A 27,103-nucleotide genomic window follows, 5' to 3' on the forward strand; every position below is an offset into this window, starting at 1 on the left:
GATTATTAAAGATGCATGCCACAATTACAGCATATGCGTTTGGGCATTAAGAATTGACAAAAGAATGGTAACATATGTTTAAAATGTACAATACAATCCTGATATTACATAAGACACGCATAAAAGTACATACAGAATACAGTCAGTGCATAAAAGTGAGGGTAAAAAGGAAACCAAAATACAGTAACAGATGGCCGGCAGGGCAAAACTAAAACAGCATAGATTTACGTAGATAAAGTGCGTTTTTAAAAAAAAAAGAGTCAGCGGATTCACAAATAAGTGGGCCATCCACTTGTTGGAGGAAAACTAGCATCACTCTAAATTTGCATTTACACAATAACGGAATTAAAAAGCGTCTGGTGAGGTGTTTGTAAAAGTCACAAAAGAAGCCCAAGTGCAAAAGGGTCTGAGTATCACAACTAATAACCAATGGCTATAGTTAAAAGGGAAATGTGTCTCTGTGCTGATCCAAAATATGAACGACCCTTTCTTCAAGCAATGACTGAAGGAGTCTTACACAAATTTATCGATGATTGAAGGGGACTGATCCAAATCCCCTCTCTGATTAGACAGACCTAAGACTAATGTATTTTTTATGTGGCTCATGATTATGCACTGCTGCCATTTCAAAGTGCTGTAAATGAAAGTGGCTATTAATGCTCGATTTAATGCACTCAATTTGCTCACCTTGGAGGATGGATGATGACTTGGCCTTGCCAGGTTTCAAAGCAGTGACCTGCAGATCACAGCAGATGACAACAGTGAGTGTTCACTTACTTTGCCTTCTAGCTAGGGGGACTTTGTTCTGCGGTTTTGCCTTTGATGGTGCTAAAAGAGACCAGGACAAGGGGTACCTACAAATAACCTATAGCAGGGCAGGTCCTTAGCTGCTTGGATTAGCCATTTTCATTCTAATTTCAAATAATAGCTTGATGATGAGAAATCAGCAAAAAAAAATGGAAAAATATTGAAAATGGTTGAGCAAGTACCTCTTAATCACATTGAATACTTTAGGGTATTACTTTCCACAACTCTGCAGCTCATCCTTGTTATCATAATCACAGTCTGGACCAGACTGCTAAGCAGTGTCAGCTTTGCCAAGACAACAAGCAGCCCTAGGCGAGGTCTTACTTTATTTGGCTTCATCAGTCAAGTGTTATTTTCTAAAGAATGATCTTGATCGTTATAACGTTCTATTCATAACATGTTCATAGACTTATGCGACGAACTCTGCAAGACACCCAGCTATTCTAACGAGGATTAGAAATCAAGAAAATTAATGCATGCCTTATTTACTGTCCTGGTTATGGAGTGTACCTGAATTGAACATGATTTCCACAGTGTGTAAGGCCAGTATGTTACCAGTTAAGTAACATTGTGGATTAAGCAATCATGTCACATTTTAGTAGTGGAATTAAATTAAGTACTTTCTGTAGACAGGTAATTGGTAAACATATACTCTGTGCACTTTACCCCTGCTAACAAGTGTTTGTGCTCTGCCTTTCAGCATGGCATAATTGGTATACTCCAGATTGGCATATTTAACTTACCTATAAGTCCCTAGCATAGGGTACCCACAGTGTACATAAGGCCAATACGTTGAATGTCACCAATGGCTGCAGCACTCACTGTGCCACTGTTAGAACTGGCCCTATTTTGCAGGGTCTCTCCCAGATTTTCACCTTCTGTTGCTGAACCTGTTCTTGTTGGCATTAGGGATTTGGGCACTTTTCCCCTGCTAACTTGTAATGTGCTTGTGCTCTCTTCCTAAAACATGGAACTATTGGCTTTCACCTGATCAGTACATTTAATTTACTTTTAGGTCCCAGTACATGGTAGTGCACATATGCAGGGCTTGTAAATTAAAATCTACCAGTAAGCTTGCAGCACTCATTGTGCCACCCACTAAAGTAGCCTTTCAAAACACATCTCACGCCTGGCATTGCAGCCTGTAGTTTTAAACTGCCATTTTGATATGGTAAAATAAACCTTTTTCCAGGGCTAAACCTTCCTTTTAAATTCCTCTAAGTCACCCCTAATTTTAGGCCCTAAAGACTCATAGGGCAGGTTGTATGGTATATAAAATATAGGACATGTGGGTTTAAGTTTTGCATGTCCTAGGAGTGAAAAACTCCTAAAGTCGTTTTCACTGTTGTAAATCCTGTCTTTTCTACTGACTAACATTGAGTTACATTATTAAATGTAATACGTGTTGCCTTTGAATTGTTAGCCGATATACTCTTTAGACTTAAATGGATTGTAATATCAAATCTTCTTTAATGGTAAAGTCCGATTTTAAGTCCCAATCTTGAAAACGCCACTTTTAGAAAGTTGGTATTTTCTTGTCCAAACCATTTGTGCCTTCTGCCAGTGTCCTGGGTCACATAACTGTGAATGGTTCTGCTGCTGGGGTTTGTATATACCTTCCAGATAGTGACACAAAAGTGATAATGTCAGGGCAGGATGGGCCAATCTGCCTGGATTGCTGCAGGTGAAGCTATACCCAGCCCCACTTATGTTTCAAAGGGCTTTGCCTCAAAACATACAATGGAACCTGACACTAATCTTTTTTCACCCCACACTTCTTGGCAACTTGATAGGGGAAGCGAAGAGCCTTCCAGAACCAGATGTGGGGCTAGCATAGGAAATACCTACATTCGAGGGGGGGGCACTATATATAAATCTTGACCTGTGGACATTCCAGAAGGAAGACTGCCTTGCTCCACAGACAACTGCCCTGCTGTTAAGGCCTGCCTTGCTCCCCAGAGGAATGCCCTGCTGCTCCCAAAGGGCTGTCTTGCTGCCTGAAGACTGACTTGGCCCCCAGTGGGCTTCCCTGCTGCTTGAGGACTGCCCTGCTCTCTGAAAAGGAAGACTGGACTAGCTCCCTCCATTCCAGCATAACCCGAGTGACTCCAAGGATCAGTTGGCTGACCTGTATAAGTTAAAGGGAGATAACATGCTCCAGTGGCCTCCCTGCAACTGCCCAGCTGACCTGCTGTACTGGACCTGTAAATGGACCTGCCTGAGCCCTGATGGCTTATGCTGGAGTGAGTTCCTGATCCCCAAGAGGTGCCTCTCCTGGTCCCGGCACCTTGGCTGGCATCAGTTGAACAGCTCCTGTGACGAAAGTTGAAATCCTCAGGTTTTAGGTCTTCGCAACTGCAAATAGGCCCATTCACATCAAGCTTCAACACAGCTAAAGCCAACACAAAGCTCTAGTGAATTCGACTCTTTGCACTACCGACGCCACCAGGGAAGACCACAACCCAAGAACTGCATTTCTAAATGACATCCCACAGTGACCACCATCACAAAGCACCCACACCAACCGTCTGGGGCATCTGACCATGGGTCTCGGAAACCACTTCACCTATGTCTGTGATGCACCATCCTGACTCAGACGCATCCCCGGACCTGTGTGACTTCTCATCAATGCATCGCCTTCAGCCCAACAGTATGACATTGACGTCTCGGAGCTGACGCACAGCGCTCTTGACATCAACGCATCTACGACTTTGCCCTCCTTCAGAACCAGTGCATAACCTTCGATAGCGACGCATCACCTCCGGATTTCAACGCATCATCATCGAGTGTTGATGCATCCAAGGTACTGTCAGCAGGTCTGCATGACTTTTGTATCTGGCCCGCGCTCCATTGCAGTCGGACTGAACTTTTGAATTCTTCGATCAAGCACGACCAGACAACCACAGTTGGAGTTATTGACTGCATTTTGATTTAATCTTGCAAAATTCATATTTTGACTTGTGTATGTTGGATTTTTCCGTTTTGGCCTTGTTTTACTCAGATAAATCTTGGCTATTTTTCTAAACTGGTGTGGAATGTGTATGTGTGTGTGTGTGTACTACAAATACTTTACACATTGTCTCTTTAGTTTAGCCTGACTGCTCTTTGCAAAGCTACCAGAGAGTGAACACAGGTGAACTTTTAGTGTGTACTATACTTACCCTGACTAGAGTGGTGGTCCCTACTTGGACAGACTGCATACCTATGCCAACTAGAGACCCTGTTTCACTACTTGGATAGGGTGCATACCTATGCCAACTAGAGACCCTGTTTCTATCAAGATGTTAAGAAATGATTCCACAAAACCCACACACAAGATATTCTGAGTTGTAGATGCGACCTTAAGCCTTGATTATGTAGGATGGTTAATAGATATGTCTTGTCTCAGTATTGAGCAATTCAGTGCAATCAGAGTTAGAGAGATATAATATAAGTTTCTCAGGCAAGTTGCAAACCTTGCTGCTCAGTGCAGAGTCATTTTGAGAGGGGCTAGATACAGCATGGGGATTCTGGTGAGAAGGGATGTTCCTTAGTAAAGCTTTCATAACACCCGAAATTGAAAGGCTTGTTTGAAGTCAGGTTCTGAGAAGAAGGATCCAATACCTCACAGGAGAGTGAACTCCTACTTAGCACAATCAGTTGATGCACATTCCACAAAGCATCGATTGAGCAGTTTCAAAGGGAAATCAAGAGGAGTTCTGTTGTAAGCAGATTACGTTTGAGGTGATGTTGCATCATCCAACATTAGATGCCAGACTAAAACCCAGGCTTAGTGTCTTTAGCTGAGAACATTTTCAAATCTAGCAGAGTATCGTCAACGTAATAGTTGTAGGAGATGTTGGAGTGTTTGAGGGTGCACACATAGCTTATACATAAAGTTTGAAATGAGTGAAGTTGGAATTGGTGAAAAACAGAGGGTTTAGGGGCATATCATCAAGGCCATGTGATAATTATCGCTCAGCGCTCTTAGTGCGAGGATAATTATCGCCGGCCAACTCTGAATTTTATCACGGAGATAGAGTGCTATCAGCAACACTTATCTCCAAAGTGATAAAATTCAGAGCGCAAGCTGCCAATTGTGCGATTATCGCTGGAAATACAGCGATAATCGCACAAGGTATGGCGAAAGCTTGCTGAGAGGGCAAGGCATACTTAGCCATGATATCAATCTTACATAGGATGTCATGGCTAAGTCAGTTTTGAAGCAGGCGTAAGGAAAGTAGCGATAACAGAGGTTATCGCTACTTTGCTTGTCGCTCTGCAGGTTAGCGTGCCCATTGATAATTGGAGAAATGTCGCTTAGCACCATTTCTCCAGTTATGTCAGGGCAAGAACGCCCACTTTGCATCTCATTAGAGATGCAAAGATGGGCATTGGGGGAAAGGGCGATAATGCAAGGATTCCCGCGATAGCGTGACCTTGCTGATTAGGCGATAAAATTATTGCTGCTTTCCGTCCGAAAAAGGAACCTAAAGCGGTGATAATTTTATCTCCGGGGCTTGATGATATGCCCCTTAGAGAGGTAGATTTTGTTAACTTCGATTTTAAAATTATTAGGAGAACCTGCTAAGGGCTACACCATTCAGTGCAATTATTTCCTTGACAGTTGTCAGGAGAATTAAGTGGCTTAATTCACTTAATTAATGGGTCAAATGCAACTGACAAGCCAAGGAAAACGGTGAGGTATCTAGTATGCAAAGTGCATCAAAGACTATTTTTAGTTTCGTTATTTCCATTCTGCAGCCCTGCATGAAGCCTGATTTAATCTCATCTGGTAGATCACTATCATCTATCAAGAGTTTGAGATTAGCCTCTACACATTTTTGGACCTATGGACTTAAATAAAGAATAAGTCAGGAACTAAGCATAAATTAGGGCAATCCTTAAGAATTTCTGCTGTCTTCTTAAATACGAGGGATAGGGGTCCTATTTTACATAGTCCAGAACTGTGCCTTGTGCCAGGGAGATTTTAGTTAGGTGTGGCCAGTAGAGTAAAAGGAACTATATATTCAAAAAGTATAGAGGAAGAGGATTTTAGAAAATGAGAGCACGGTCTGGTCTTGACAATTTTATTGAGCATTTTAGTGGGTGTGACTTTTTAGAAAAATGTTTTAGGTTTCTGTATGTCACATTTCTCTTGGGCCATTGAAAGGTTTTGAGAGGGTTCGGCCTTTTTCACGTTGTCCGCAATTATGTGGAGAGCGTCTCACATTGTTTTTTGTAATAGTCGTACCACCCTGTAGATTAGGGGTTATAGCTATTTTCACTGTTTAAAAAGGCTTTTTGATAGGTCAGTCTCTGATCTGAAAATTTTCAGTTTGCTTCAAAGATAAGTTTAATTATTTTTATATTTCTTTTTATTTATTTATTAATTTAGTGTCGCAAGAAACTGAGTAGGAGGATTTTGGCGCCACATGCACTCTGCACCTCTAAGCATCCTCCTTTATTCGTTCAGATCTTTTGAATACCATTGTTCTGCTTTCTTTGAGTCTTTTGTTGCTACAGCATACACGATCTCTGTTATGTTCTCCAAGAGCCACTGCTCAAGCCTGTGACTCCTTACGTTGATGGAATGGATTTTCAGTGGTCACATCCATGACTTTAAGGTCTCTGACCTAACTGAGGGCTTTTATATTAGCATGGGTTACGCCCTCGAAGGATTGTAGAGAAAACAGGATAAGGGAGTGATCTGACTTATCTGCAGGGATCGATGTCTCAATCTTAAGCATCCCTTCTTTTTCAGTGAGATAGGAGTTTTTAAATGAATAATTGTGAGACCATATTAAATGAGATTATTATTGTGCAGTAATTAAGAAATCTGCATTATAGTGGACTCGCTTTTGATCTCCACAGTGTAAACTGAAGCGCACAAAGAAAACATTGGCACCTCATGAGACTGCTTTTTCAGTAAAGACCCGCCTTTCATTAAGGACTGATACATCAAGGTTATCTGGCACACACACATCTACAATCTCAGGGCTATGTTGCATGGTCAACCTGCAGTTACGCTGAAGGCGATTGATGGAGATTTGCTATGTAGTGATTGTCATTATAATTTCAGATGAGTTATCTTGCTGTACACATTTACTAGAACAGGTTGGTAGTTTTTTGCTGTAGACTCACTGTGATGGGAATGATAGACAATCCTTGTGGTTTTGAGGTGGTATTTCTGTGGCATAATCCTGTAGTAGTTTCAGACAGCGAAGATTTATCAAAGTGGTCAAAACTTATTTTGAACAATCGTCAGTCTACACAGTGGTACAAGTCTCAACAGCTCCCAACTAGTGGTCCTTACGCCCAGCAGCCTGCATAGGGTCTTCTACCAGTTGCCACAATCCCATTACAAAACCAGGAAGCTACATTTCCCGGTTGCTCCTCCAATGAAATGCATTCACGCATCCACAAATAATAAACACTTACACCATTATGGTGCCTACATCCCCCAACATGCACCTCCAATGTGATAACATTACTCATTTACAAACGGAATGTACTTCCACTGACTTATAGATGTAACGATTTGACAGAGTATATGAATTAGTGGCCCCACAGTCGACACAAGCACCTGCAAGCGTTCCTACATGGAACTTAATACTGGCTTAAGACATGGGCTACCAGAGATACCGCCTCTCATGAAAACCCATAGCCACTTGACACCATAAAGGATTCCTACCGCAGGAACCAACTTACAGACACTACTTGCCCTATATTAGCGAACAGCATCAAAGCTAGAAGGTAAATCCGCTGTACAGTCTTCCATGTTGCAATACAACAACTTGATTGCCACTGTTTTGGCTGCTTATGGGCACAAATGGGTTGAACTATTGCACTCTGCAATCTTTTTAAGTAGATGTGTCCTGTGCTCTCTCAGCTTCTGTGACTCAAATTTCATATCTCACACCACAGCTCTGAGCTTCCTGGCTCACTAGTATCCCCTCAATTCTCCATCGTTAATTCTCAATCAAACAGAAATCTGGACCCCAGTTCTGGGGGAGACCCAGGAAAGAAGTACACTGGGTAACGCCATGTAGACTAACCTACCCAGAAGGATCCCTACCACAGCCACAAGGAAACATATATAGCAATGAAGGACTTTTTCAAGTAACTAATCCCCTTGCTCACAAACGTCCTCTGATTGGATTATAGCAACACTAGTCACATATACAAGGCAGTCTCTAACTTTGACTCAGTTAACTCTGAGGGGAACACTACATCGCTTTTAATCCATTTGCTGTACTTTTTCATTTAATGATTATGTCACACAGTATAGTACTAAATGTCTTGCCCATTTTATATACTTTCACTTGTGTGCTTCACATCTGTATTCTCTATTTAAAGCAAAAGAGGGTGGATATTGAAAACTCATTCAAAGCATGTTTTTAATAGACTATGTGTTCACTTAATACGATTTATGATACTGAATCATTTAAAGTATGAAACACAGTCATGTTAATGTTCTACACATGTATCTGTTCACAATCTATCTGATCATTTCAAGCAATGACCAGTAGCTAACCTATGCCTATAAGAGAAATACCTTTTCACAATCCATGGCGAGGGTGGGGCGTTCCTCTTCCATTGTTTCTGAGCATTAGCTGTCTGCCAGTGTCTTGCAATCACACAAAATGATAATAATAAAGAATTATTCACAATGTTCTTGAGTGATGACATGGTTGAGCAAGTATGATAGAGGTCAGTGCAGACAGATTTAATTTTCGCTAAAAGTTGTCTCTAGAGGCATTGATAACAATGACCAAGTCAGAGTGCTCAACTTAAATACAATATTAAATACAAAAATACAAAATAGTTCCTTATTTGCTTGAAGAGGGTAATCACCTCAACCTTTTGTCAGGTAGAGAGGTTCATCGTCATTGGGGAACACAGCCAAGACAGAGGTGCTGGTTTCTCAAACATAGAAACAATGTTGGATTTATCAGTGTGAGGGTCTTAAGATCAAGGGAGAGTTACAATATTTCTTTTGCTGGGATAGATTAGCATAGGAAAAAGTGGATTTATCCTTTTGACTCCTGTCAAGTAGGGCCACAATCTCTGTCTATAGGTTAATACTATTGGGCAGATGTGATGTTGACTCAGGAGGACCTCATTTCACTGTGAGGTTGTGGGGAGCCCATCTTATTTTCTGAGCAGGTCAGTGTGCAGGCATCATTAAGTCAAATATTAAAGACCATGGGATCAGGTTCTGATGTCTAGGTTCAAAGATTAATGAAGTGGTGTTCCAGCTTGTGATTTTCAATATATGCATATATATGTTATTCAGGAAGATGAGAGAAAGAGCTATGGTTCTTGTAATTTATATTGGGATTATGGTTGGCGAGAGGTTGGGTATGTAAAGATTTCTGTTTGAGTGATACTTTTTAAGTTGAGGCCAGGGAAGACAGAAAGAGTCATGTCCTAAGGATGGAAGCTATTTACAAATGTCAAACAACATTTGGAAGTGAGAGTAAAAGGTTTTCACGGTGATGTACAACACTGGAATCATAACGTTACTACTACTCTAGATTGAGATAGACATTTCAGCCTTGCATGCCAATGGGGTGAATATGAAGAGGGTGTCCAATAAGCTGCACACATACCCATCAGATAATACAAATGGAGTAAACAATACAGTGGCGTAACGATAATTGAGGGGCCCCCCTGCAAGGTACGTGGAGGGGCCCCCTCCAGACTCTATCAAGAGCTCCCCAGCCGAAGTGCAGTGCTGAGGGGGCCCCCTGGAGCTTGGGGGATGCGGGGGCCTTTGTTACGCCCCTGAAACAATATACAACTAACAAGTATTCATATCCACGACTATGTATAGAGCCTAGGTAAGAGTGCTTTAAAACTACACCCTAAAATAATGAACAAAGGTTTTATTAACATAAACCAGCACAAATATTTAGTTACAGCAGAGTCTACACAACTTTCTACTTTATCTGTTCCTTCAACATGTATTTTTTTGGATCCCAATAGACTATTTCATGCTTCCAACTGCCTTGCTGGTGGCAGCATATAGTTTTTGGAGTGACTAGCGGTGCACAGGTGAGCTGGCTAGTGGCTTCCCATGTAAGTTAAGTCCAAAGGCTCAGGTATGACAGTTTCCCCTTAGTGTTTATTGTTTTAATAAATAAAAAGTTTATGAACAATACACACAGTCACCATTATTGTAACCCTTCACATACCTTAGTGAGTAAAGTAAAGGGTTTTATGAACTTTACTTGTGCACCTACCCTTAGGGTTACTTGCAGCACTCTAAAAATGTTTACTTTAGTGTAAGTGTAGAGTTTACAAGCTGAAGTATGTGTGCTGTCCACAGATGAGAAACCGGTGTTCCACATCATCTTCCACTTAGCTGCAACACGGATACCTGTCCCACCCAAGGGTGCTTTCCAGAGGTCGGTGTAAGACAGGAAACTCTACTGCAGCCAGATCGACTTACTCATTACCCCTGTTAAATGCAGTAGACACTGAATGGCAGTGAGCATCTGTCAAACCACCTGGCTTTATGAATATAAGGTGGAGCTACTCAAAAGCTCACTTGTGGTTGTTTGGGTTCATAACCTGGGTAAGCCCTGCTTATTAGGATGCATTCCAGAATGTGTAGATGGTGTCCTGTCCACTTCCTCCTAGCTAAGGCCAAACCTGAAGGCCGTACCAAACGTTTGCCGTGCGGCTACTGATGATCCTGCCCTGAATGGACACACCCAACCACATCAAAGAAACCTTAGAACCCCCAGAGATCCTGGAAGCAACCCCTCATCACAAAATCGGAGGCAGGGTGCTGAAGAATTGATCTTGATGGCAGTAGCTGTTCACACACATCCACCGAGTTCGAACTGAAAGTCCCTCAACCCTGTGGTGGCATCTCATGCATTGATTACTAAAATGGTGTACCTGTGAGTCTACTGGTAAAAAAACATAAGTAAACTTCATTGCCGAACCCATCCTTGAAAGGTTCAAATCATTCAATTGGCTGTCAGCCCAACACAAAACTGAATTTGTGAGGTGTTGGCTGATGCACAAAGCTTGGCATTGGACAGCTCTGGATTATGCTTCCAAACTGTTTACACAGTTGAGACAGATGTCCGAGTTACAGCTCTTAAGTCAATTTCAATTTATTCCTATTGAAAGTTAGGCAGCTTTGTCTCAGGTTCCAGACATTCAATGCTCCTCCTTCTGGAATTATCTTGCATTGTCTCTTCAACATAAACCAAACATCAGATAATTTTGCAAACAACTGAAGAACTAACTTTGCGCCAAGCGCTTATAACAGACGTCTCTAATGCGTATCTGAAAGCTCCCCAACTACCTATAAGTAGCTCTCCTGTGTGCCGCTCAGCCTTCTAAACTAGAAGTGTTTGCTTGCTTGAATTAATATAGGTATACCTACATTTAAGTGTGCATTTGAGATGAAAATGTGTGTCTTTTAAGAACTCTAAACAGATATTTGGAGCAAAATAGTTAAATTTCCAAAATATATTTAAAGTAGATAATTGAGTGATTAATCATGTGGCATAGGAAAGACTCATAACTGGTGATATTAACTTGGTGCAAGCAGCATTGCAGTTACGGTTGTGATGCATTACCCATGTAGAGTCATTCCACAATGACAAACCCTTTTGTGCATTACTGCTGGCAAATATGCCTGATAAACTGGGGTGATCACTGCTAATAATCTTGTGTATGATGCCCAATAATTTAATCTTGTCTTTTACTGTTACTATTACAACAGTAACAATATCAGTAGTTCGTGATGATTTTCATTGAACATAAGTAACTCATATTACAGAAAAGGTTGGAGACCCCTGGCCTAGAACAACTTTTTAAACCCGTTCATAGTCTATATAACTCTGCCTCCATCTTTTCCTTCTGTGTCTGTGGCTGTATGTATGTGGCTCTGCAGTGCCTCTTGGTCACTTGAGCATGTTATAAAAAGAACAAAATAAATATCTTAGTTTTCATCATCCAACCTGGCAGAGTGACACAATGAATCAACCACTCTCCTTGGTTGTGAGTGCCTTGCTTCCTCCAGGCTACCTTTGTACTGTGAGTATGCAACCTTTGCACACCCCCCACCTTTGTAAAACGCAGCATCATTTCACCAAGGTCAATAGGCTGGTGAACTTTTTATGTAGGAGATGAACAATACTTTAGAGTCGAGCATTAGGATATAGGTATCTGTGTATCCTTCACTTTGGCAGCAACTTACCAGTACCAGGGCGGGATTGGGAACAGCAACCAGCCCTGGGACATTGCTGCTCGACCAGCCCTGGGAGCTGGGAAGGGGGGGCTAGTAAGAAGCACCGCTCTGGCTTTTGTTACTGGGGCCCGATATTGCAGCACTGCTGAAAAACCGCCCCCAGTGACAAATCCGTCCCACAAGGCCACAAAACCGGCCCCCACCCTTCCGGCCCACCGGGAAAAGATCCGGTACCCACTACAGCCAGTCCGGCCCTGACCAGTACCATAAAAGGATCATGAGCTTTAACTTGTCTCCTTTGGTAAAATCAAGTAAAGTCCACATGACTTTCATGTCAGACCAGAGTTGTGAATGTGACTTGCAAATAGTATAATGGTTTTACTTTCAGACACAACCATTTGCAAATGTGAACTTATTTTGACATTTGTTGGGAATGTGTTTACTATGTGCATGAACAGAGGGGTTGTGGGTGTATTTCATTGTTCGCTTTATGCAGCTGAGTGACTTCGAGCCTTATTCAAGATAGATTGATTAGCCGCTCTCTACAAATTCACATACCATAACATAACAGCGTTAGACAGATGTGATATGTTGTTCAAAAAGTGGCAGATGCTCTGTCTGCCACATGGAGAATGTGTTGCTATCAGTGGCCCTATAAATGCAGCGGGCAGGACATACGCCACTTTTGGCAGATGTTCTACTCCACCAAACTTAAATAAGTCCATAAGACGCATACCAGTGATTGCAACAAACCTATTGCTTCATTGCTGTATTATAAATAAAGTCTACATTGTTTTAAAATAAGTCCTTAAGACATGATTTCTCTTGTTCTCTTGTCTTGTCTATAATAATAAATTAACTCAGCCTTACTTTTTATTGGCCAAAATCGGAGCATCACTGCAGGGGCATCAATTATGGTTGCCAAGGTTAGCACACCTCCAGCAACCCCCGCCTTCAGGGGTCGAGAAGACAGAGGCAAGAATAGCAGATAAGCAGGCTGTAAAGGTCCTGTTTGTTTGCTTTCTGTAGTTCTCCTAGTTGCAACATTCCTAGCCCTCATCCACAGGAAATAGGGGACTGAATAAAACGCTAGGGCAAGGGGCCAATCTTGCGATGACTTCTGGGTAAAAGTATCCCTTCCGCTGGCACTCAGGTGAATCGGCGTCCATGGATAGGTGCTAGACGTAATTAGAAATGTCAGTGTAAGGTCGTCCGCTTTCATGTGCTGACTTTAATGTGCTGCTTTTGGTTTGGTTCTTGCAGATAGTGTGGAGGATGAGTTTGAGCTTTCCACGGTATGCCATCGTCCCGAGGGCTTGGAGCAACTACAAGAACAAAGCAAATTCACCAAAAAGGAACTGCAGGTTCTTTACCGAGGTTTTAAGAATGTGAGTATAGAGCTCTAGCAGAATGTAAAGAATGCCATTATCACAAGAAGGGTTGCAATGCTTGTGGCATCATGCAAAGACTAGAAATAACAATTTCCAAGACTTTCTAAGATATTGTATGCATAAAAGCCTTTTGCAACTGTCTGGAGAGCAGCTTGCATGCTACTGAAAGAGTTTAGGATTGATATGCGACCCTTGACCCCACCAGGTAGGTCGCTCCCCCTCCGCACAGCACCGCCTGTGTGTCCCTGCCCCAGCTGCCGCTGCTGCTGAGGAAGTCCGAGACCCCCCACCACCCACAGGCTACCACCTGCGCCTCATCCCTGGTGGCCAGTGGTAGGCCGTACGTTTGATCATCTTCCGCTCTATTGTTTTATTGTATTGCCTGTTTTTCATTGTTGTGTCTGTAACTGCTGTTGTTCTGTCTTCCCCCGCTGCCTGTTCGTGGTCCATGCCCGTTTTCTTCCCTCTGATCCCCTCGCTGTCGCTATGTCTCTCAGCCCGGTTTTTCCTTCTGTACGCCTCGCTGCCCCCGTGTCTCTGCCCGGTTTTTCCTTCTGTACCCCTCGCTGTCCCCGTGTCTCTGCCCGGTTTTTCCTTCTGTACCCCTCGCTGCCCCCGTGTCTCTCCGCCCGTTTTTGCCTTCTGTTGCTCAGTTGCCCCTGTATTCTTGTGCCCTGTTTGCCTTATGTGACACTCGTTTTTTCCTGTATTTCTGTTCCCTTTTTGCCTTCTGTGCCACTCGTTTTTTCCCTGTATTTCTGTGCCCTCTTGCCTCTGTGACACTAGTTTTTCCTGTATTCCTGTGCCATTTTTGCCCTCTGTGACACTCGTTTTTCCCTGTATTTCTGTGCCCTTTTTGCCTTCTGTGCCACTCGTTTTTTCGCTGTATTTCTGTGCCCTCTTGCCTTCTGTGACACTCGTTTTTCCTGTATTTCTGTGCCCTTTTTGCCTTCTGTGCAACTCGTTTTTCCCTGTATTTCTGTGCCCTCTTGCCTCTGTGACACTCGTTTTTCCTGTATTTCTGTGCCCTTTTTGCCTTCTGTGCCACTCGTTTTGTTTCCTGTATTTCTGTACCCTCTTGCCTTCTGTGGCAATCATTTTTCCTGTATTTCTGTGCCCTTTTTGCCTTCTGTGCCACTCGTTTTTTTCCTGTATTTCTGTACCCTCTTGCCTTCCGTGACACTCGCTTTTCCTGTATTTCTGTGCCCTTTTTGCCTTCTGTGCCACTCGTTTTTCCTGTATTTCTGTGCCCTTTTTGCCTTCTGTGCCACTCGTTTTCCCCTGTATTTCTGTGCCCTCTTGCCTTCTGTGACACTCGTTTTTCCTGTATTTCTGTGCCCTTTTTGCCTCTGTGACACTCGTTTACCTCAATTTTGTGCCCTTTTTGCCTTCTGTGCCACTCGTTTTCCCTCGTTTTTTGTGCCCTTTTGCCTTCTATTCCCTTCATCGTCCCTCACCGCCCCGCCGCTGCATCCCCTGCGGCCCACCCCCCTGACTGCCCACTGCCCATTCGCTGCCCCCGCCTCCCGCCTCCCAGCTGCTCCTCCCTCCCACCTCCCCATATATGCCGGCCGATTCGCGGTGAGGAGAGCGACCCTTGACCCCACCAGGTAGGTAGCTCCCCCTCCACACAGCACCACCTGTGTGTCCCTGCCCCAGCTGCCGCTGCTGCTGAGGAAGTCCGAGACCCCCCACCACCCACAGGCTACCACCTGTGCCTCATCCCTGGTGGCCAGTGGTAGGCCGTAGGTTGGTTCATCTTCCGCTCTATTGTTTTATTGTATTGCCTGTATTTCATTGTTGTGTCTGTGACTGCTGTTGTTCTGTCTTCCCCCGCTGCCTGGTCGTGGTCCGTGCCCATTTTCTTCCCTCTGTTCCCCTCGCTGCCCCTGTGTCTCTGCCTGGTTTTTCCTTCTGTACCCCTCGGTTCCCCGTGTCTCTGCCTGGTTTTTCCTTCTGTACCCCTCGCTGCCCCGGTGCCTCTCCGCCCGTTTTTGCCTTCTGTTTCTCAGCTGCCCCTATATTCTTGTGCCCTGTTTGCCTTCTGTGCCACTCGTTTTTTCCCTGTATTTCTGTGCCCTCTTGCCTCTGTGACACTCGTTTTTCCTGTATTTCTGTGCCCCTTTTGCCTTCTGTGCCACTCGTTTTTCCTGTATTTCTGTGCCCTTTTTGCCTTCTGTGCCACTCGTTTTTTTCCTGTATTTCTGTGCCCTCTTGCCTTCTGTGACACTCGTATACCTCGATTTTGTGCCATTTTTGCCTTCTGTGACACTCGTTTTCCCTCGTTTTTTGTGCCCTTTTGCCTTCTGTTCCCTTCATCGTCCCTCACTGCCCCCGCCGCTGCGGCCCTGCCCCCCTGACTGCCCACTGCCCATTCGCTGCCCCCGCCTCCTGCCACACAGCTGCTCCTCCCTCCCACCTCCCCATATATGCCGGCTGCTGTGCGGCCGCGCCCCTGGAACGCCAAAGCTGCACCTAAGGCAAGCCCATCCGCACCCATCCACGCCTGGACCACGCCCAGCGCCAGAACCCCTGGCCCCCGCACCGGCCACGACGACCGCCGCCACTACGACGCCAGCACTCTGCACGCTCTCAACTCCGGACAGACCCACACCTGCTTCAAGGCTGCCCCAAAACGCACACACGGTCCCTTCACCTGCCGGAACTACAGCTACACCCACCTCCGAGCCGACGAACCACCCGCCAAGAAAGACCCCAACCACCTCTGATGCATACTACTGAACACCCGCTCTGCACGCAAACACACCTTCGAGCTCTGGGACCTTCTCAACACAACATCCCCAGACGTCGCCTTCCTGACAGAGACCTGGCTGAACGACTCCTCCGCACCCGACATCCCAATAGCCATCCCAGACGGCTACAAGATCACCCGCAGAGACCGCACCAATGGAGTCGGAGGAGGAATCGCCATCGTCCACAAGAACAGCATTAGGGTCTCGACTAGCACCGATGACGCGCTCAGCACCGCCGAACACATGCCAGATCCACACAGACCCTAACTCCACCCTCAGAGGCACCCTCGTCTACCGACCCCCCGGACCTTGTCCCCAGTTCAGCGACTCCATTGCCGACTTCATCAGCACGCACGCCCTGACCTCCACCGACTACATCCTCCTCGGAGACCTGAACTTTCACCTTGAGAACAACAACGAAAACAACTCCACAACCCTGATCAATAACCTCGCCAACCTCGGACTGAAGCAACTCGTCACAACGCCCACCCACTCCGCCGGCCACACGCTCGAACCTGTCTTCTCCTCAAGCCCGCACATCTCCGTCAGCCACACCACCGAACTCCTCTGGACCGACCACCGCTGCATCCACTTTTCCTTCCAGAAACCCACCACACACCACCCCACCCAACAGATCCCCCACCGCTGTTGGAGCAAAATCACCGAAGACCAACTACATGCAAACCTCGCTCTCAGCCCACCCACCGAACTCTCCAACACCGACGACGCTGCCCACAGCCTCAGATGCTGGATCGAGGACTGCGCCAACACCCTCGCCCCACTGAAGAAACCCCCCCACAGAGACACCAGCAGGAGGGCCAGCTGGTTCACCCCAGAACACCTTGCCTCCAAGCAAGCCTGCCGGAAACTAGAGAAGGAATGGCACAGTAAACAAACTCCGGACAGCCACACAGCACACAAGGACGCCATCCGCAACCACCACCACCTCATCAGGTCGGCCAAGAGGACCTCCTTCGAAGACCGCCTCGACAATAACGCACACAATAGCAAGGAGGTTTTCAACATCATGAAGGAACTCTCCAACCCCAGCTCCAACACCAACGACATCCCGCCGTCGCAAGCCCTGTGCTACTCCCTCGCCACCTTCTTCAACCGCAAGATAGCAGACATCCACAACAGTTTCAAGACCCAGACAGCCCCAACAGACAGCAACACAACAGACCCTCCGCACAGCATCGACCATGACCCCCTGCTAGCCTGGGCCAGCTTGAGCATCGATTACACCATCAAGACCATGAGCACAATCCACTCCGGCTCTCCGTCAGACCCATTCCCGCACCACGTCTTGAACAAAGCAAGCAGCTCCATCGCACCCCACCTGCGCAACGTCATCAACCTCTCCCTCGAGACCGCAACCTTCCCAGAGAGCTGGAAACACGCCGAGATAAACGCCTTACTCAAAAAACCTAAGGCAGACCCAAGAGACCTCAAGAACTTTCGGCCCATCTCTCTGCTCCCCTTCCCGGCCAAGGTCATCGAGAAAATTGTCAACAGACAGCTAACCCAATACCTCGAAGAAAACAGAATCCTGGACCCTTCCCAGTCAGGGTTCCGCAGCAACCACAGCACGAGACTGCCCTCATTGCAGCCACCGACGACATCAGGACCCTGCTGGACAACGGTGAGACCGCAGCACTCATCCTCCTAGACCTCTCCATCGCCTTCGACATCGTCTGCCACCGCACACTACGGGCACGCCTCCACGCCCCAGTGATCCAAGACAAGGCTCTGGAATGGACCACCTCCTTCCTCTCCGGCAGAACCCAGAGTGTCCGCCTCCCCCCATTCCGTTCCAAAGCCTCCGAGATCATCTGCGGCGTACCCCAGGGATCCTCCCTCAGCCCGACACTATTCAACATTTACATGGCTCTGCTCGCACACGTCGCCCGACAGCACCACCTCAACATAATCTCCTACACCGACGACACTCAACTGATCCTCTCCCTCACCAAGGACCCCATCACCGCCAAAGCCAACCTCCACGAAGGAAGATCAGCCGTCTGAAGCTGAACTTGGACAAGACGGAGGTCCTCATCCTCGGCTCCAACCCTTCAGCCTGCGACGACTCCTGGTGGCCGACAGCACTGGGGGCAGCCCCGACACCCACCGACTACGCACGCAACCTGGGAATCATCCTCGACTCAACGCTCTCAATGACCAAGTAAGTCAACGCCGTCTCCTCCTCCTGCTTCAACACCCTCCACATGCTCCGCAAGATCCACTGATGGATCCCGACAGATACAAGAAAGACAGTCACCCAGGCCCTCGTCAGCAGCAGACTCGACTACGGAAACGCCTTCTACGCGGGAGCCCCAACCAAGCTCATCAAACGACTACAACGCACCCAAAACGCCTCGGCACGACTGATCCTCGACGTACCACGACACGCCCACATCACCCCCCACTTGAGAAACCTGAACTGGCTCCCTGTCAACAAGAGGATATCCTTCAAGCTCCTCATCCACGCACACAAAACACTCCACAAGACCGGCCCAGCCTACCTCAACAGACGGCTCTCCTTCTACATCCCCAACCGCCAGCTCCGCTCCGCCGACCTCTCACTCGCCACCGTCCTACGCATCTGAAGAACAACCACCGGCGGAAGATCCTTCTCCCACCTCGCCGCCAAGACATGGAACACCCTCCCACTGAGCCTACGACAGACCCAAGACCTGCTGACCTTGAGGAGGATACTCAAGACCTGGCTGTTCGATCAGTAGCGGCCCCCCCCCCCAGCGCCTTGAGACCCTCGCGGGTATGTAGTGCTCTTTACAAATGATTGATTGAAATTGAAATGCTGAGAAATTGCACAAGTACAGATCTTGTTTGCACTTGCTTGCCGTGGACAATTGCAGTTTGCGGGAAATGCTCACATTCTCCTACACAATCACAAATCTAAAGACAGAAATGTACATTTATGCCAAAGTTCACAGTAGGAAATGTGACAAATATGATTCATAAGTGTGAAGAAGCACAATCTGATTCAACATAAGTTGTCCTACAAATCAGCCCCCTCATTCACATGACATTGGCACATGACTAAGCTTTGGCTAAAACAATTCACTGAGAACACCGGGGTATTAAATTGAGCCAAGGTGTCACTCTTTTCACAGAAGCATAGAAGGTAAATTAATTTGACAATGTGCACATATATCCATCATTGTTCATTTTTATCAGATATCATTTTCAGTTGTAGTGTATCACCAGCAGTGGTCCATGAAATAAAGCAATATGAAACAGCGTGGGAATCTTAAAGATACAGCGGGAAAACATGTAAAATCCTGAACTGTGGGTTACAATGGCTGAAAAATGTAATGTGCCAAAAGGGTTTGAAAAATGTTGCACTAAAACAAATAATTTGCAAAGAACAGAATATGACTGAGCTCGAACTTTCAGGGGCACACACATGACATTGTAATGCTATTAAAATGTCTTGATAAGTAGATAATTTATGTTGCTGCACTGATGCAAGGAGGGCAGTCATTAACCTACATGGATTATTAAGTCTGGCTCGACATTGTAACAGTTATCTGGAATTTTAACCTAACCGGTATTATTTTACATTTCTTTGCTTCTACGCAAATGCATATCCATTCCCACGTTATCTACTTGTAGTGTTTGACATTACCATCCACATTCCTTTAAAGCCAGGCCTATTATCATTGCCAAAGCTTTTTATCTCTTTGAAGGATGTAATCTGTTTTCCATTTGTTTTGACAGGAGTGTCCAACTGGCATTGTTAATGAAGACAACTTTAAACAAATTTATTCCCAGTTCTTTCCCCAAGGAGGTGAGCATTTGTTTTTAGTAAAATAGGGAGGCATGCATTGCAGATTATTGGATACTTTTTTCCAAACATTGAATCAGACACAATCTAACATTATTCGAACCATTACAACAAAATATTTCCTTTAAGCAACATTTTATTTGATTATGTAATAATGAATTGCTACTTTGACAGCATAGGCCATGGGGTCATATTGCATGTAGTCCATGCACTTTTACTCATGGCCTAGAAACAGTTTTAGTTCGTTTAGCCAGCCTCATGTAATAAAATATTGCACATTAAAAATACATATATGCATACCTAGGATCAGCTTTCTCCATGAATTGGTCCCTTCAACTGTCATTCGCATTTTCCTTCCACCCACCATGCCAAACAACATAGGGCAGTGTGCCAGCCGACATCAGCGACTGGCTGTCTTGCACTGTGACTGATTTCATTTTACCTACTCATTTGTGCACATCCACCTAAAAAGAAGTTAACTTCAGTGCCAGAACAAGTGGACCAATACTTTACTTTGCCATTGCTTTCATTCTTTATTTTCTTTTGTCATCCTTTTGTATTTAAACTATATTACAGCAACTCAAAGTCAATCGTACATGTTCTTTGCACCAAGGATCATATTTTCCTGTGATGTAAATTAAAACTACAAAAGGTTTTCTATACCTAAACTAAGTACGCCTACCTCCCAAAAAGCACCCATAATATTAAAATTAAATGCAATTCTTTTTTTAGATGTAAATTTTGTTTTACAAGCATATAGAAGCTACATTGATAGTGCAAGCTTTCTTTTTTCTTTTCTTTTTGGGAGATAGGCTTATAATTGAAACAAAAAAAAAAGTAACCATTCCATTAGCTTATCAAAGCCAGACCAAATGGCTTTGACCATGCTTGTTATGGTTGGAGCCAATGGAAGCTCATTGTCATTCAGTGTAAATGTTTCATAATATTGAATGGGACCAATGTAAAGTGACCAGCTGGTCAAGTCATTTGCAAGGGAAAACTGAGTACTGTTGCTACGTGTGTCATCTGTCTCTGTCTACATTGAAGCGTGTTGTTCTTTGCTGCTTTCCTCTGTTCTGATCTACTTCCCTTATCCTGCACTGGCCAGGCTGTTTCCAGGGAATGGGATCAGGATCTACCAAGAGAGGCTCAGGGCATCCAGTGGGGCCCCTCCGGAGTAAACATATCTTGTATTGTAAACACCCACAGTGTGATTGACAATGCAGGCCTCCAACAAGCAATTATCCTGCATGGACAGCCGCATGGTGATTGGTCTAGTTGCAGACCCCCCACTTTCAATTAAACTGTCTAGTGCGTGCAGTGCCTGCGGGTGGGAGCAGGAGGGGAGGTGCGTGAGGAGACTGGGGTCAGGTGTAATATGTCAGCCAGACGGGACCCCCGTGGGACCTGAGGAGGCAAGCAAGTCTAAATAAACATCCTTTATTGCTTTTGGATAGAGTGGCTGTGTGAGAAGAGACTGTGAGGGAGATGGTAGAAGAGGGATCTGAGATTGCATGTAGGGGTCAAAAAGAGAGTGACAGCGTGTGTGTGTGATGGACATTGTATGTAAGAGGAGGAGAGAAAAAGAGCGGGAGAGAGAGCAGGGGATAGATGTGTGCAGGAGATATGGAAGTTAAGTGGGAGGAAGGATTTACTTAAGTGTGAAGCAATGGCCTGGATTTCATCTCCGGTTTTTGCTTGTACCTCTAGGGAATCACACAAACGATGTCCTTAATCATATTTCATATTAAATGGCATAGGTTATCTGAAGATACCCCCAAGAAAAGGGCCTTTGGGTGCTTTTCATGCGGTTGCAGCTGCTATCACTGCGCAGCTTCTTGCGGTGCCTGTGACCTGCTTAGCAACTTAGCTTCGTGATGCAACACGGCTGACAACGTATCGGTTGAAAGTTAGTATACTTTTAGCTTTGCTGGTTTAAGCATTCCTGTACCATTTACCAGTTGCAGTAGCTTTGTCTTTATGCTCGTTTCTACCTGTGACGTTTTGAAGTTATTTTCTAAATAAGATACCTGATTTAGGTTATATTTTCCTCTCCCACAATATCTCTTAAGAAATCAGCGTGGTTAAAGCTCACGTGGTGGCTTTCTCCTGTGGGACATTTGAGGATCAAAGGGTGTGTGAAGTCACTTCCTGTGCCCATTTCATTTTTTGTGTGTAAATTGAAGCCAATGTTTTAAATCCATGGACTTTGTGGTCGTTGCAGTATTTTACTTCTAACATAACAAGCATCTCAAGACATACTGCTCAAGTCAACATCAACATTTGGATTACAGTATTAGGTACCCTAGCCACCTATATGTGGACTCACGTATATGAAGCCGTAAAATGTAAGCTAACCCCACCTGTTTTGCTTTTTGTTCAGATTCCAGTATGTATGCACATTTTCTCTTCAATGCCTTCGACACCGATCACGACGGGTCAGTCAGTTTTGAGGTGAGAATTTCCATTCTTGGGGCACAGTTTGGAGACCAGTGGGGTTTGAGTATGAACACGGCCACAAAAGTAGTCAGAACTTGTAGGGGTAGCATACATAAAAAAAATGACATTCTGATAGAGCCTCATTGCAAATTTGAAGAAGTGGGTGTTGATATGCAATTCTGAGGAGGCCTGCCAGTCCATATGTGAGTTCCACAGTATAACTGTCGAATAAAGATACAGTCTGTCAGCAAAATAAAGCTGGGTCTTCTTAAGAATTGAGGAACCTGACTCAGGGCCTGGGTTTTCTAGCTTTGCTTGATGTAACTGGTTCTGTTGAGTATTCATTTCTATAGGACGTTTTCTGTAGTTTGACTATGGTCATTTCTGACTTACGGTCATGGGGATTGCTAATGCTAATAATATAAGTAGTGGAGTTTTGTAAGACCACTACATCCATGGGCAAAAGCGTGACTATAACGAGTAAAAACCTTGACCCTAATTAGATCTATACTACGAATCTAGAAAATGCATTACCTTAATTCTAGATTATAAATTATATATATTTTGGAAATATTTATATGAAAAGGTATGTTATGATAAAAAATGTTGCTAAATGAATGAATTATGCTAGTTAGAAAGCTAGCAATTGTACACTTTGTGTGCTATCATTTATAACAGGAATTTCACAATTGAAAAGAAAGTTTACAGGTGAACTTGTTACGTGTAAAGTGGAAACTGAAGGAGAACATATGATAGAGAAGTTTGGATTTCTAAAAGAAGTAAACAAACGAGTGATGGAGCCTTCTCATGGCCTGTAGATAGATGCCAAGGAATTTCCCAGAGACAAAATATAAGAGTATGGTTGTTGCTTATTCTCACACAAATCTGGGATTTAAATCACATAGCACCTAAATACAGAATAAGAATGCCTCGTGTCTCATGTGAACATCCTTAGAGTGAACAGTGTGGGCCCCAATCGTGGTCATGGGTCTTACTAAACTTCATACATGAGGGCAGTAGGGGCCCGTGGAGGGAGTACCGCGGGGCAGTGGGCCGGGGCGGGGGAGGGGCAGGGTGGGGGGTAGTAGTAAACTCTGGCTCACGGCCTATTGGAGTAATGTAAATAAATAAATATATAAAAATAATTTCATTACGCGCGCTTAAACGCCAAATGCGTTTCAGCGCGCGCAATTAAATTCATGTTACTAATTTATTTATTTACATTACTCCGGCTGGCCGTAAGCCCGAGTTTACTACCCCGCATCCTGCCCCTCCCTGTCCCGCCCCACGGCCCCGTGGAACTCCATCCACGGGCCGCTACTGCATGAGGGTGGAGAAGGATCCGAGGGATGTTCCCACACTGAGATAGCTCTCCAGATCACCCAAAGCAGTTTCCTGCATACATCACCCACAAGAAGATCAACACAAAACAAGTCTAGTTGTTAGTGATGTATGCCTTGATACACTGGTTCCACAACACCAATTTGCAACTAATAACAAGTATATTGAAGGAGTGAGATCTATTTTGCCTGGGAAAAGCCTTGTAAAAATCCACAAATCTGCAAGCAATGATTGTACGGGTTCCTGTGGGGAATGAGCACCAGTGGGAGCTGTTATCAATGGATCTTCTGTGAAAGAGTCTACCCACCTAAAACAGGAAAGCGTGCTCCATCATGATCTTTCAATAGTGTTATTATACAACAGACCTGTGTCTCTTTAAAGGAAGAGGACATATTTTATTTTTTAATTCTCAACAATATTTTGTTTATTCTAAAAGTGAATGGAAGAGAAGGTAGAGTAGGGAAAGGTAAGCTAAGCTACAGGAAGGAAAGGGACGGAAGGGAATGGAAAGGAAAGCTTGAAGACATCTGAAGACATCTGAATCACTGAAGACTTGAAGTGTAGGGACCATTTATTTAGAAGAAAACTATGCACACCCCTGCATAAATCCATGGTCTTTCCTACAGTTGCCCCAGAGCCCGATCATTTTTGCTTGTCTGGAAAAATGACTGTTCGTATGGAAAGGAAGATGCTGGGAGTTTAAAGATATGTGGCTATGGATGCTTGCATTACAATTTTTTTTTTTTTTACTTAACACAATGTGCAGTAATAGGTTTAGGAGGTGGATTCAAACAGGGTTCTAGTTAAAAAGAAAATATCTTAAATATTTACTTTAGTACTACATCTGTGCTCGAGTTTTATAAATGAATAGTAAGGTCACTGTGAAGCTTAAAATATTTTCCCCATTCTTCATGGATCACAATTTGCATCATAAAAAAAGCATCAGTGTCAAAAACGTTTCCAGTTCAATATACAAATCAATAAACTGATAAGATATAGCAGAAGATGAAAGAAAATAACATCTACCACGTGTAACCAGACTCCGAAATGCAACACTTTGTCACGCAGTAAACATGGATAAATCTTGTCTGGGATTGTCATCAAGACAATATGATGGTTATCTTTAAATTGAGAGATCAACACTCAATCTCCTAATAACTGTTTATTAATACCAGGGCATCCCATTGCTGTAATGCATGTTATACCGCCTTCTTAACTAAACATTTCTGTAGACCTAGTTATACCTAGGTTAATGTTTAAATGAGAAATCTAAATGTAATGATATTAACCTTTTCCAGATCATCTTCTACTTACATGTCATTGATTCAAATATTTGTTCCACTTTGAATACAAATTATGTTGCAGCCGTATAATTCATTAGTCATTTTGATCTCTCTATAAGGCAGTTTTCAATGCGATTAAACCTTTGTTTCTTCAAGTGCACATCTCAAATGAGTCGGGGTTTGCCAGATGCACATCCAGGCATAAGTCCATTTGCTGGATTACGGTGCTAACTGTGACATCACCCGGCCCAGCCACGGAAACTGTCACAAAATGGCTGATATCACAACTCTGCTTAAGATAAATAAAAATTATATGATGAAATTGGGAGTTGATTGAAAGCACAGAAAAACAGGTCTTCGATTTTGTTGCAGGCAATTTGAAGGCGGTGTTTAAAAAGGTAAATAGAGAAAGTAGCTCAAATGCAACTCAGAAGTGTGGACTGTCTGTGTCAAACTGACATGTACAATGGGCTCTTGACGACCACACTGCAGTTTAATACAATTAGTGACAGGCAGAGTTCTGTGTGAAGTAAACAGCACGGTTGCTGTAAACGCTTAAATTACTCAAAATATACTCTAGATTAAATATATCTTTTAGGACACAAGTTCTGCGGGATTGTTTAAGAATTACATGTAGAATGTATATGTTGGTTTTGTAGTAACTTGGCTGGGAACAAGAGCTCCAAAATGTAATATGTGCATAGTACCATCACTATATGGAATCAGAAATAACAACCTGCAGACGTTTCTTCATTCTACTCTTTGTTTGATGACCATAACGTTTGAAAATCCTAACTGTTTCTGTCAATTCCTGTGGCAGGATTTTGTGGCAGGATTATCTGTAATTCTCAGAGGAAGCATAGATGACAAACTCAACTGGGCCTTCAACCTGTATGATTTAAACAAAGATGGCTGCATTACTAAAGAGGTACGTGTTAAACTGAGCCATGTCAACAGTGAATCAAGATGCAGAAACTTTCACATGTACAATATCTCAAGAATGCTAACCATTAAAAATCGAACACTGAACGTATACGTAATATTGTTAACTGCCTTGAGAAGTTAGCTTGTTTCTGTTCCTCTTATGTTCCTCCATAATATTTACCTGCCACACAATGAAACAACATATTTTTTGCAGATCAGAAACTGAATGAAAAGAGGGCTGTATCACTGATGTGATTGGCTTATAAATCCTTGACAAAAATGAATTAACCACATTTTCTGTGCGGCCACGTGTCACATGTGACACCTTCATCTGATCCTGGCATTTATCCATAAGCCCTTTGCATTATGGGCTTTGTAGTTTCCGTATTGACATTATGAGTGTGGTATGTGTCTACCGACATACACAAGGCAGATGGACAAAAATGACAACACACGGTGGTGATGATCAAGAAACACTTTGTTGCCAGTACTTCTTGATCAAAGCAGGACAAAGATTGATATAATTCAGAAACAGAAGTTTCTATGCAAATAATCAGCTAACATTAACATAGTATGTTTGCCTATTCTGACGCCTAAGAGGAGCTCTACTTTGAGGACACTGTGTGTGCTAATATGGCCTTATTAGTTTGTTCCTGGATCTCCTTCCCCACCCCCATCCTCTTTCTCAAATGCCTCACTGCCACATTTGAGTGCATTACCAACAACTGGGGTATATCTTCTATGCCATTATTATGCTTGTGGTGTTGCTCCAGGTGTGAGCAAAACAAAGCAGAAGTGAATAACCTTCAGAAGTGACTAAAGGAAAGTTGTTAGGTGTACAGTCGCCAGGAAAAAACGTATTTCTGATTTTTGCATTGGAGATTGCAAAGTTGGATTCCTTGCTAAATGGCACATTAAACGTGTTCATGCCCCTAATTGTCCACATTTCAGAGCTGGTAGGGTACACAATAAAAATAAATGTAATATGGCCGTAAAACAATTTAAATACTTTTGAATCCATTCACGATTAGCCTATTATGGATTCAATACTCTAGGAGACATAGACTGACTAACCCAACTGCATTCACCTGACTCCTCACAACCCATCCTTATTGTGGAAAGGATCCTGTACTATAGTCTCCTCACAACCCACCCTCATT

General features: G+C 44.0%; 1 protein-coding gene across 1 annotated transcript in view; it reads left to right on the forward strand.

The window, feature by feature from the left end:
- Positions 1-27,103, forward strand: part of KCNIP2 (potassium voltage-gated channel interacting protein 2) — a 95,449-nt gene that overhangs the window by 43,742 nt on the left and 24,604 nt on the right. The window contains exons 2-5 of the mRNA XM_085606451.1: positions 13,268-13,392; positions 19,890-19,959; positions 22,340-22,410; positions 25,840-25,947. Coding sequence (XP_085462577.1) covers positions 13,268-13,392; positions 19,890-19,959; positions 22,340-22,410; positions 25,840-25,947 — 374 coding nt within the window. The remainder of the gene's footprint in view (positions 1-13,267; positions 13,393-19,889; positions 19,960-22,339; positions 22,411-25,839; positions 25,948-27,103) is intronic.

Source organism: Triturus cristatus, chromosome 1_2 (genome assembly GCF_964204655.1).
Source record: "Triturus cristatus chromosome 1_2, aTriCri1.1, whole genome shotgun sequence".
NCBI lineage: Eukaryota > Metazoa > Chordata > Amphibia > Caudata > Salamandridae > Triturus > Triturus cristatus.